Source organism: Eutrigla gurnardus (genome assembly GCF_963514095.1).
Source record: "Eutrigla gurnardus genome assembly, chromosome: 13".
In the NCBI taxonomy this organism is placed as follows: Eukaryota; Metazoa; Chordata; class Actinopteri; order Perciformes; family Triglidae; genus Eutrigla; species Eutrigla gurnardus.
This window is the reverse complement of record NC_139936.1, coordinates 5,302,234-5,315,536: the sequence shown is the minus strand read 5'-3', so window position 1 is coordinate 5,315,536 and position 13,303 is coordinate 5,302,234. Positions and strand designations below refer to the sequence as shown.

General features: G+C 43.0%; 1 protein-coding gene across 1 annotated transcript in view; it reads right to left on the bottom strand.

The window, feature by feature from the left end:
* Window positions 1-13,303, bottom strand: part of adgrv1 (adhesion G protein-coupled receptor V1) — a 97,759-nt gene that overhangs the window by 21,207 nt on the left and 63,249 nt on the right. The window contains exons 90-91 of the mRNA XM_084025728.1: window positions 5,872-5,988; window positions 1,758-1,936 (exon numbers count right to left, since the gene is read on the bottom strand). Coding sequence (XP_083881854.1) covers window positions 1,758-1,936; window positions 5,872-5,988 — 296 coding nt within the window. The remainder of the gene's footprint in view (window positions 1-1,757; window positions 1,937-5,871; window positions 5,989-13,303) is intronic.

Sequence of the window (13,303 nt, the reverse complement as noted above, 5' to 3'; positions counted from 1 at the left end):
TCAGGTTGAAACGTCCACCTCCACAGGAAATTACTGGAGCAGCTTTATAGCCTGGCTTTAAAATAGTCAAACTAACCATGAATCAGACTCTCAAGGTACCACAGTCCATCAGATTGGACTGAAATAATAGATAATAAAACTCGTACGATACAATTGTATTGGCATTGTTTTTACAACTTCAAGTTATGGTTATGAGATTTACTGCCATTACAAAAGCCAGCTGGGTGAAGTGTCTTTTATGATCACCTCTGCTTATCAGCATGGATAATGAGTAACATAATAAATGCGAGAGGACTACATACTGTAAGTAATTAACACGGATATCAATAAATTCAAGGCTTCTCCTTGGTACTCATCATTCAATTATTATGTGCCGTAAAAAATATAGGAGGCGAGTATCAATATATCAATGTATGGGCCAAATAATAAATTATATAAAATAAATAATTATGCATTTCACGATTCTCTCTGTTCACATTTACTTTTTGTTCCATTAGTTTATGAATAGTAATTTACCCACATCTCACAGTTTAATAATCTACTTTCATGATTTCTCTCAATTTCTGTTTGTTTCACACGCCTGTGTCGAAGTTAAAGACGTATTTATGTGCCACAGTCAAAGCTCCAACCCACAAAACACTAACAGGAGCTCTCAGCCTCACAATGAGGGACCCAGCTAGATGAAGGGAAACTTTAATGTACCCTACAGGCAACTATATGGAAGATGGGTGACAATAACACAAATATGAAATCATGACAAGAAAAGGGGGAGAAGAATTGAGTCCTTGAGACACAAAAATTCTCACTGACAGGAGGTCTGACGGCTGGATAGAAACGGAAACAACTTGATTTGTGAGAAAAACAAGACGACCTGTTTACACACATGAGGAGGGAGGCAGGGAGAGAGGGAAACCAAAGGCTGCCTCATTCCCTGTAAGAGGAAGGTTTGCTTCCAGGGAAACTGAATACTCCTCTGTATCCTTGAATCTCTCATGTATACGCTCACTGTCTCACACTCATTCACCCTCAGGAAACACGTGTACACACTCGATCCCAAGGATAACAGCCACACCTCAGACCTGCGGCTAATTTTAGACGTGATTCACGGGGCTCAAGCTTCAACATCAGCGTTTTACTTTGCAACGTCACGTACGCTTCATCACGCACACAAGATGCCCCCCCGATGCAAATAACCACAAAAAGTTTCAAATTAGGACACACACCTGCTCAAGAATCAAGAGAAACCATTGTGCAGGTTTTCACACAGTGAACTCATCTGTTGTGTTCCAGGATTCAGGTGATCCACATATAGAGATGGCAACCGGTTATTTTTAGCTGAAACCACGCAGATGTTCAGAAAAACACAAAACAAAATGTACATGGGCTGTTTAAGGTTCCTCCCTTCCTCCCTACATCCTGCTGTGTGAACGCCTCCACCTCTAAGGGGAAGAATCAAGTTTCTATGCGCTGGAGACATTCATTGATTTGATTGGGCGAGCCACCTCCTCACATGATGTCACTGGCTCAGGTGTTTTCTGTTTACTCTCCTCGAGCCCCAAGTGGAATTTATTTAACTCTTGAAAAATGTTACTGAAGTCGCCACAGCCGACTCACACCAGTTTAAAAACACACTTATGAAAACAGCTTACGTGAGTGTTGGCTCAATTCCAGCTGCTTTTCATCAGTGCTAAAGACTACTTCTGTGTGTGTGTGTGTGTGTGTGTGTGTGTGTGTGTGTTAGTGTATTAAGCACTCACACGTCCCCTTGCACCAGGCCGTATACAGAGTGTATGGTCCATCCGAAGCCGCCGAGCAGGACGACGACCAGGACAACGATGACCAGAGCCGGAAGTCCCCAGCCCAACAGGAAGTAGAGCAGGTAACGACGCTCTGTGTGCTCGTCGTTCATCACCAGCACTTGCCAGAAGTTCACAGCCTGGGAACAGAGGAAAAACAACATGTGTACAGGACTATGAATAGAAAAAGAACAACACCTTCATATAATATTTTTTAATAATCTTGGGAGGGAAAAGCAAACTGTGGTTGATTTTGAGCTCATTTTTCCGTCTTTTCTTGAGGACATTTGGTCTTCATAGTGAGTGAAACAAACACATACAACCACACTTTTATCACACCAACAATAGCTGCGTTTGCTTTGTTATCTAGCAGGCTTCGATAATCTCATCCATCTGACACACTGAGCCCTGCATTGTTACATAAGCAGCTTTGCTGAACACCTGTTGCAACACAATGTCTTATCCCTTTGTGAAGACCCCGACAGACAATAACATATCTTGCAATGTATACCGCTGCACTGGTGAAGGGTGAACGGCGATGGTTATAAAGTTTTATAGTTGGGATTAAGGGAAAATTAGACTAGCTCTCCTTTATCTTATAGCCTGTCGTTACAAATTGATGACCGTTACTCAATCTCACCTCATAAAGACCAAACTTTTTAAAGCCCATTAAGATGTATTTAAAAAGGGAATAAATTAGGCATAAAAAAGAAGGCTATTCCAAGTAATGTATATTTATGCAACAGCTATAAGGAATAACAGCTGATGTGTCCATCTGTCTGTGAACACTTAAGCAGGACATTTGCACAGCGGACACTGTGATGTAATGTAATGACGGGGGGGTTAACCTCTTCCTCAGACAACCCCCGTCTCCACTTGTATAACACAACAAACACGGCAGCATGAACACACAACACAAGAAGTGACACACAGAACTACACTCCAGTCGTGTACCAGCATGACTACACAATAGAGTGATGTCAGTCCGACCAGTCTGATCTAAGAAATGACTGTCTTGTCTGGGAGCAGACTGGAGCCCTTGAGTTACAGTAAATGGATTATTGGTAGTTTTGCAGTGGCTGCATCCTTCACTATACTGTTGATACTGCTGCCTCAGAACAAAGCAATGTGTTGCCAGGCTAAACGGCTGGGATACGGATCAATACGCTCACTCAGTAGGTGGCGAGATGTCTGTGTGCTTTTATCTTATCACCGTGCTGTACTGGAAAAGGGTTGGTTCAACCGAATCACAAAATGTGTTTCCTTACATCTACTGGTATCTAACCAGTGATGTGTCTTTCTAAAGAATATATATCCTGGTTAGTCTGGATAATGCACATATTTTGCAGCACGTTCTGTGTGTTACTCACATTGCATAAGCGATAAAAACAGATAATAGATAAAAACAATCGAAACCATCTGTGTTGCTGAATATTGTTGATGCTTCTTATGTAATTAAGGTTTAACTGTGATTGATGCAGTAGCACTGTTGGGAAACGTACCACCTGTATGTCTGACCACATGGTGGGTGGTATTCACCGAGAACACTGGCAGGTGTTGTCTTACTACAAAGCAGTGAGATTGGCACCCTGTCAGTGAAACAGGGGAGAAACACACCGTAGGTCAGTGCTCAGGCCTAAGCAGGTCTTTCCTGGCTGAAAGAGCGGTACAGCATCGTTATGTAATATTATGGCGTTCCTCAGAAAGCTGAGTTCGCCTCTGCAAGACTCAGAAGCTGGTCTCGATAGTGAGTCAGTTATTGGCCCGTTTCTGGCATTATGTCAGCGCATCCTCTGACCAACTATTGGACATGCACATCCTCACATGCACACACACACACACACACACACACGCTGCAGCTATTGATTTGAAGTCTTCTTCGTGGTCTGAGATGAGTTGCTGGCGCCGAGTCATATTGGCCACTTAGCTGAACGCAGCTACCTGATACGGGGGGGAAAATGAGCTGTGAGACATCGGTGGGGTCGATACGGAGACGTCGGTGAGGACGGAAAGGTTTTAAAGCCACACATCAATCAAAGCCAGCGTGGCAGCAATATTTTAATCGTAAGCTGATGACAATAAAGGAATGACAAGGGATGTTTTTGACAGGGGTGTTAAAGAACAATTTAAGAAAAAGAGAGTGATTTTTGAAATCCTTCTGGGGTGAATTATGGTTTGTTTTCTCAACTAGATGATGTCAGCTCTAACACCATATCAACTACTACCATGTGTGTTCAAACCTGCCTTTTTATGTAAAAAAAAACATTTCATCTCACTGCCCATTCTCGTTATCTTAATTGTAAGACTTCTTAAAGCACATGAAAGCCTTTGTTCTGCACCTTTATCCCTCCAGCGATCTCACAGGTCATCTGGTAAACATTCTGAAGTGAAAAGAGGCTAATCTTATAATACTCCACCAAAAATAACGTATGTGCCAGGAGAGATTATATCCACTACGTAAACAATGATTATGTTCACTTACAGTACAAATGTCACACGTCACACGGAAGAGTGATGGAAACAAAGCAACTGATAGTTACGCAAGAGAGAGAGAGAGGGGGGGAGGGGAGAAAGTTTATTTGGGGACAGGTCTCCTCGTTATACTGGCCTGGTTCAATACACACAATTACTGGTGAAACGGGTTTTCTGTGTCAATATAGTTTGTTGGTTTGCAGATGATCAAATATATTAAGGCATATATTAAGGCTGCAATGCTAGTTAAGGTCAACGATCCAAAGTTCACTTTGTTTTTATTCCTTATGGAGGGGTCATTATGTTTTTTCTAATATTTATCAAATGTATTGAGTCTATATTTCCTTATGAAGAATCCTAAACAAATGGAAAAGTAGTTATTTTAGAAAAGTCAATGCATTTGTTTGAAGGAGGGGGATCAGCTGAGGTGTCCCTGGGGCAGCGGTTCTCTCTGGAGGGGCTGAGGAAATACCCCAGCCCATGATCACAACATTCCTGTGCTATCAGCAGGTCACAAGTCATCTATAGTCTCTCTGAAGGATTACAATTAACTTAAGCATGCTTGAAACTGCATGATGAAAATCATATTCTTTTTGGGGGGAGAATCTGTTTGTGGGATATTTTTTATATTTCTATTAAAAAAAGATCTGATAAAATAGTATTTTTGTGTTTTTAAGCAGTAACGAAAAGATCTGTGACACATGTCTGAGGTCAGTCAGGTTCTCACCGTATAAACCAAACCAAATATCTTCTTCATGTGTGCATGTTAAGCTGCAGATTGGGACATTGCCTGCAAGGGTTTGTTCTCTGCAGTTATGTCACACAAAAGAACAGAAAGAGGGCAGATGGTCAAGAAGAAGGGGTTTATGCACTGCTGGGGTGAGGTGTTACTAAGTGGTACCAGTCTGGGGCCCAAGATCATGTCATGCAGCAGTCTGGTACCTCCATCTCACCCCTAATCAAAACCTGCCTAAGCAGGGAGGAGGGAGGACTGAAATTTCACTAGTTATTACGTAAAACAAAAACCCCACATGCTTCACATAAGGAGCGGAAGAAAGAAAGCGAACGCTGTTTATGCCAAGTCATGAGGGAAATGAGCAGGTGAAGGATAGATCTGACCTACAGATGCCCTCCAATCAGAAATACAATTTAATTAATAAAAAAAAGTGACGTCCAAATTAACTACAAGAACCTACAGCGAAGAATAAAAACAGTGGACTCATCTGTATAGTATGTTAATGTTAATGACATTTTATCTGCTGAACTGTTGATCTTTCACAGACAGACTGACTTTATTGACTGACTCTTTAGTTACACTTCAACACTCGGCTCCTTTGTCCGGTTGAAGGCCTAATGAATAGATGTCATTGTTGAGGCTTGCCTTGCAGACTGGCCAGACACAGTTATGCTTTGTAATAAAGAAGGGCGAAACAGCATGCACACCTCAGCTCTTAATCCAGGTAACAGAATGGAGAGAGAGCAAATATCTCTGCTTGTATAAGGAAAATAACTTCTAGCTGCGTGGCACAGCAAATGTGCAAATGTATGTGATAATGATTACGTCCAGCTAGGGAGGTTTAATGCTTGTGAACCAGGTTGTTACCTGTATGAGCATCCAAAAGAACTGACTGAGGTGGAAATAGTGAGAGAAGAGCGCCAGAGCAGCACAGCTGTCCTCTGAAAACATCTGGCCACGGAAAGCTGACACCAGGAAACAGATCTGTAGAGAAAGAAAAAAAACGATTTAGAATCAGTTACAACTGTGTGTAAATGAGCCTTCCATCCTTTTAGCAGCAAGTTTTTTTATTGCACAACTATATGCAAACAACTTGCTCTGTGTAAAGAACACAGTGACACCTTGTATGACTAACTTGCACACACACACACACACACACACACACACACACACACACACACACACACACACACACACACACACACACACACACACACACACACACACACACACACACACACACACACACACACACACACACACACACACACACACAGGTGCAGTACCTTTTGCTGTGTCAGCGGGTCGTATTGCACAGGAGGCGATTTATTGCTTGTTATATAGTCTATACATTTTTAAAGGAGACAGCAGGATTCAGATAGCCCTCCTCCCGAAGAGAGACACCCTATCCTGCAGACCTGTTACATCACCATGCAGCAAGCCATGCAGGCAGGAGCGAAGACAAAAACATCAATAACATAAACAACGCTGACAAATATGCTCCTTTCGTATCATCCCACACGCAGAGATTTGTACAAACATGTGGGAGCGTCACTCACTTCTCCAAATAACCGAATAAAGGGCATTGCAGAATCACTGCAGAAAACAGCGTGTGGTCAGTGTGTGTGTGAGAGAGAGAGAGAGAGATAGAGAGAGACAGCAGGAGAGAAAGGGAGGCGGGAGGGCAAAATTCAATTTGTAACGTCGGAGGCAGGACAGTGTGGAAAACCCATGAGGGCAGCAGAAAATACCGCTCTGCTGTCTATCAGAGAGCTTCATTAACCTCTGGCACGGACTGTGGTGCCATCGCAGCCGGGCCACTCTTACATAACCTGCCGCCTGTCGGCCCGCTGCCAATGCCATGGACCAGAGGGTGAGCGTAGGAACCCAGGGATGGGAGGAGAATGATAACTATGATTGTATGCATTACACACACCAGGCAGCGGCATACAGTAGCAGACAGGGCTTCAAGTAATAACACTAGACTATATGCTGTTGGGAGCCGTGTCTCCCACATACTGTAATTATCTCCTGTTACCTCGACGCCGACTTGATTTGACTTGACAAAATCAAGCCAACGGTTCTGAGGATAGACGAGATGAGCTCTTCATATGTACAAAACAAGCCATTGTATTCTGTTGGCACAACCTGTTGGTTTCAGCTAATTTGCTGAGCTAGACAGTCTCCATAGTAACCAGGTAAATAGTTGTCACAATACCCGTTTTCCCACACAATTTGCTTTATTTGCGTGAATGTAACAATAATAAATGTAATAATAATAAACTATTTATATAGTACTTTTCTTAACAATGTTACAAAGTGCTTCAGAAATTATAATAAAACTAAAAAAGGATGATAGAATGAGAATAAGTGTAAAGGACATAAGGTCAGAGAAAGTAAAAAATTAGATACCAACAAGGAAATATTACCAACGCTTCAAGTAATGATAGTCAAAGAACATTGTACATTCTGTCCATTCTAAATTTTCTGTTTATTTCCTTCTTCCTCCTCAAGGTTTCTTTTCCCTCGGGCTCACTTCGTACATTCAGAAAACCCATCAGGAAAACCCTAAATGACCATTCCTGGATTTTCCACCTCTAACTAACCCAGTCTGATCCTCCTGTTGAGTAAGGGGAAAAGTCAGGGCCTTTAAAAAACAAACAAAACTGTGAGTCAGTTTCCCATCCAAGTTTCAGGCCCTGCACGTTGTGAGTGGGAGGGTTGGTGCAGGAAGGAAACTCGTGCCTGGGCTGCTTGGAATCATGCCTGAGTAGAGGAGCTGTTCAGGTAGCTTATGGGAACAAAGACTATGCGGCTGGGTTGTGTGTTTTTGGCAGCGAGTTAGCCTCATTTGGCCAAAGGCACAGTATGACACACATCTACCCTCTCAAAAACGAAACAATGGGGGAAACTACCAAGCGAGAAATGCTAAATAAACTGCAGGACGCCAGACACATAATCATAAGCAAACATGCAGTACACACACGCATGTTGGTTTAACACAAAAGGCTCTAATTTTGTTAAATCAAGCATAGGGCACAGTCAAGTGCGGCATGCACAAAGGGGGTGGCGGCACATTTTTGTGGCTGTGTGCTCCAAGGGAACACATGGAATTAAATTGGGAGGAATTAGAAATGGGTGTTTTAGGCGGTGCTAACAAACACCGCCAATCAATTAGAGCATCGAAACCACCCAAAATTAATGAAGCCTTCCATTACAAACCCTAATAGCCACGGGGATAACTATTAAACCAGTGAACCTGCTGAACTGTGTTGAAGCGATGACTTAGGTAGAGAGAATTTGCCTTGTATGGACAGAAGAGCAAAGAGTTTGTGTCCTGCATGGAGCTGGGTGAGGAACTACCTGGCTCAGGTCAAGGATAGAAACCAAACAGGTATGGTGAATCAGTTTGGGTGGGTCGACACGTAAGAGGGTGGATACCATGAAGATTTATTTCATTAGAGCTGGTTTCCATCGGCCTTTTCAAAAGGCCCTGAAATAAGTATTCACACAGGCAGGGGGACAAACACGAGCCCTGAAAGGAACTTGACCTGACTTTTTATTGCTTTTGTGCCTATGACATAATACTCTATTGTCATTGCCAACTACTTTCTGGTTTGTATATCACACTCCTCATTGTATGGCTGAAACAGCAGAGCATGAAACATCACAAAAGGTATACAACCACTGGTTTCTATATGGATTCTCTTCTTTTATGTGAGCAGAGGCTGGAAGATACGACATATAGACACATAGACACTGTGCACTGTAGGTCCAATGTGGTTCCAATCAAACAGTCTGCCATTAGAAACACTCAGACTGTCATGGAAGGCTAGAAACAAGCCTCCACATACACACAGGAAACAGAACTTCCTCTGCAGCGTTTATTCTTTTATTCGGTGAGTTTCAAATCAGAGAAGCTTTTCTAATTAAAAAGTTCAGGGTACTCCACAGATGCTCTCAAAGGCATTTCTGCTGCAGTCGTGGCAGTGGTGGGTGGTTGCGTGTGAGGAATGAACATCAATACCAAATGAGGCCAAAGACCAGATTGCATGTTGAGATACCATGCCAAACTTCCTGTAATCCGAGCATGACTAAAAGAAATGACACCGGTGATGACAATCTCCATCAATACGTGTGAGATATTGGGTGTGACGGGGAAACGGGAGGGTGCTACCCAGAGCTTATTGTTCTAATTTAACTGCATGTCTGACGACGAACACACACAAAGAGACAACACAGGAATCTATAATTCAAGCCATAACTCTGTGATTAAGCCAAACCCTGTGCTTATGAAAGGGAGTCTAAAGTCAGCAGCAAACTTTGCTACAGGGCTGAGATTGATATGGATGCAGCCTTTGTGGAGGCCTTTTAGCTGAGATCAACCGAGTGGAGGTGGAGGTCAGAGTTACAGCTGTGGCCATTGTTCAGTCTATTGTGAAAATAACACAGGTACGTGTCAGCACTAATGACTGCTACAGGTATAGGTTTGTGGTGTGGTCACAGGTGCGGATGTGGAGACCTATATACTGCTCTGTCCTTTGTCAGCGGGCCGAATTCCCTTTTGTGTAAGAAACCAGGAGTCGACCAGTCTAGACCCTCGGGCTACAGACTTCTTCCAAGCAGAAACTGGATGGTGCTGCCAAACTCTTAAATATGAGTCATGTCAGTATGGTATACTGGTAAAACAGGAACCAAAACTCTCTCATAATGCATGAGTGCAAATGTATTACCCCATTGTTCAAAGACTATGTCAGGTTGCGGTGTCACTCACATATGAATTCATCCAAACAGAAAAATGACCAGCAAAAGAGAGGGAGAGTGAGACAAAGTATATAGAAAGGGAGATTTTATCGTAGGAGACAGACACCATGAAAACTCCTTGAGAATTCATGTAAAAGAGTACAAAGCAGCTTCAACAGAGTGTTTTTGTGGCCTTGTCATCAGGCCCAAGACCTTCAGCCTGAACTATTGGTCCACATCCTCGTCTAAATATCGTATCAGAGAGCTCCTCTCTTTGTGTGGCCCTGAAGTACCCAGAATAGAAGTGGGAGTCAGTTGTCTGTTGCTGTTTTTGTTCCAGATCTACTGCCGCCTTCCACTCATCTTTAGACAAGATTTAACCTCACTTTAAAATGATAAGCAAGTCTGAATGAAACAAAGTGCTTGTTTCCGAACATTAGCTCGGCAGTGGAAAATGATAAAAAAAAAAGAGCTGACAGCAAACTTGCATAATAGCCAAATGGCTCCAAGAAAACTGAAACAACCAAGAGATATTGGGAAAAAAAGTAAGTAGGAACACCATACAATAAAGAAATAAACTAAAGGTCCCTATATCAAATAGCTGCAGCACTGTTTGATTCAAAGAACAAGGAAAACCAGAGAAATGCAGCAAAAGCAAAATGCATACATCATATTTTGGTGCAACTAGTTTGTGCTGCTGCTGGTTACAGCTCTCATCCTTCCATTGACTTTTGCTGCTAATCGATAGCCCTGTATGCTGATGCTCGGGTAGCTAAGTGTATCAGCGGTGCTAAAAATAGCATCTTCCTGATGCATTACATCACTGAAGGAATGGGGCCTTTTCTGTCTGCCTGCCAGACTATCCATCTACTTGTGTCCAAAACACTTAACCTCCACCTCTCCCCTCCTCCAGCCTCCCTTATCCCATCCTTTGCCTCTTCCCCCAACCCTCCCATCCTCTGCTCCACCCTTCATCTCATCTCCCCCCCTCCTCCTCCTCCTCCTCCTCCTCCTCACTCTCCCTGCTCCTTCACCTCCCCCCTTCGTTCTAACAGCTACCGGTCTGATCTAGCTGGTTCCAGCCTCAGCCTGCACCCTGGGTTTCTTATGCCTTTGTTCCGGTGAAGATGAAGCAAAAGGAAGGCAGAATGACAAATATGAAATATTCATTCAAACCCCGACTCCCTTCATCATTTTATCACGTTAGCAATGCCTCCCCGTAAACAACTTCCAGCCACTCATTATCACAATCCATCACACCACCTTCACTAATAGTTGTAACCGTACAGCCACAAAGGCAGCTTAAATATGTCACATTACACATGCACGCACAAAGTACAATTATGTCTGCTTTAAATTGAGTAATGCGACTGGCTACATTCATTTCGGTGCCATTCGATGTCATGCTTTTCTTGCCGAGCGTGTGCGAGCATCATCAGTCTCCTCACGTGCCGCTATGTGCGTGTTATTTATCACACGGGACAGCCAGTCACAAGAAGCAGGTCACGGGGGGGGGCTGATAGGTGGGTTAGTGGGCCAGTGTGTGTGGAGTAGGAGGGGAGATAAATAAAGTGATTTAACATTCGCTGACGAGACACATGAGGTTTGTTCAAATTAAAAATAAGCGAAGAGGAAGAAAAGCGTGTGAACCGCCGCCGAAATAGAAGATGATTCCATCTTTATTGGTGTGAAGCGCTCAAGTTTGAGTTTTTCACAGAGCCAGTGTTTCAACATTGTGAGCCTCACTGTGCATTTCAACAGTACATGCGTGCTAATGAGCAGCAGTGTTAAGGTCAGAGTGTAGAAGTAAAGTTCACAAGTGTTTTGGGTTGAACCTCAGGCTGAGACTTACTTGCTGAGCCAGCTGTTGGCAAATAAACACCCACTCCCCTTCAGTCTGTTTCACATTCAAACACCCACAACACCATCAACACTAACTTTACATGTGCACACACTGTCATAGAGTACGAGTGTTTATGTGCTTCTGTGTGATATCGGGAGCCTTTTACCACACATTCTGGCGATGAGCGATATGTTCCCAGAATAAAAGGTATTTGACGTGATCGGGTGTGATGAAGAAATTAAAGAATGTCAGCACTTTGAAGGAGGATGAGGCGTCTAAAACAAGCTGAAACTCAAACATTGTCAACAAGCGAGGGAATCTCCAAGGAATGCGGAAACCAATAATATCCAAGACTGGTTTGGAGTGGAAATATTTTGTCCAGCTCATCATGTCCTGTACTTTATGTACGTCTGTTGTATTACATTATTAAATAAGCCAAATCAGTGCATATTTTCAAAAAGCATCATACATTGTGATTTGTTTTAATTGGTATTATCTCAAATACTAATAAGGAATTATTTGTTGTGTGCAGATTAAATGTAATTATCTTTATAGTCAGTTCCTATTTAGTGAGAGCACATGTACATGAAAACTAACGTTGTAATGTATAAAAATTAATGGTTGTCGTACTGTGTACATTTGCTTATCCACGGTATTGTAAAGGAAGTAATGATAAAAGTTAATGCGTGTTTAAAGGTAAAGACAGTGTATGCTCCCAGCTAATGTTATCGTTTACATAGTACTTCATTTAATATACTATAGTGCTGCTAAAATGTAAACACGCTTCAGTTATATATTACATGCTATTTTGTTTAAATATCATGTTTATAATTGATTTGGTTTCATGCCACCCAGAGACCAAAGCTCACACTAACTCACCCATCTAAACAGTCCCACCAACATAAAACACACTTCGCTGCATTCCAGCAGGCCTCCTCTCTTTTCTTCCATTCCCACTTCAGTCAGAGAGCGTCTGCTGCTGGAAACCTGCAGCTGCTTACGATCACGACGGGGCAGCTTTCAAGGAGCCTCTTGAATTTCCTTCCTCAACATCTGGTGTGAACCAGTCTGGAGACCAGGCACAGAACTCTTTGGGCCACGAGGCATGAGACACAGGCACATGGATTCATGCGCGCACACACACACACTCACACACACGGCTATAAAAACACCGTAGCCAGCTGCTCAAGGTCAGCTCCCTGAACTCACACACTCAATGGGTCCACTTTGCTCTATCACAAACCTCTGAGTGCATATGTGCTTTAGTGAATACACGAGCCCGCATATAGACTTCTACGGCCTCCTGCAATGGTTTGACCATTACACACGCCACCTTAAGGCTATTCTGGGTCAACAGATGAAATGCAACACGGCAAAACATCATGAAAAGATGTTCGATCCACTAAACATGCTTTCATGGCCTTCAAGGCCTTTTAGTGTGGATAAGACGCACACAACTCTATATGCATGTGTGACCAATTCAGAATCCAAGGCAGGGTGGAGGTGGTCTACATGATCTAGGACATGTACAGGATGCTGATATGATTACGACAGTTACGTCACAGGTGTGTTTGCACACAGATCTTTCTATGGTGACCTGTTGCATCACTGCCAAATCATCAGCGGGACGAGGACAAGTCTAATCATATTGATTAGCAAGCTCACACAGACTCACAGCCTCATCCACTGCTGTCCAACAGGCCATCGATCCAG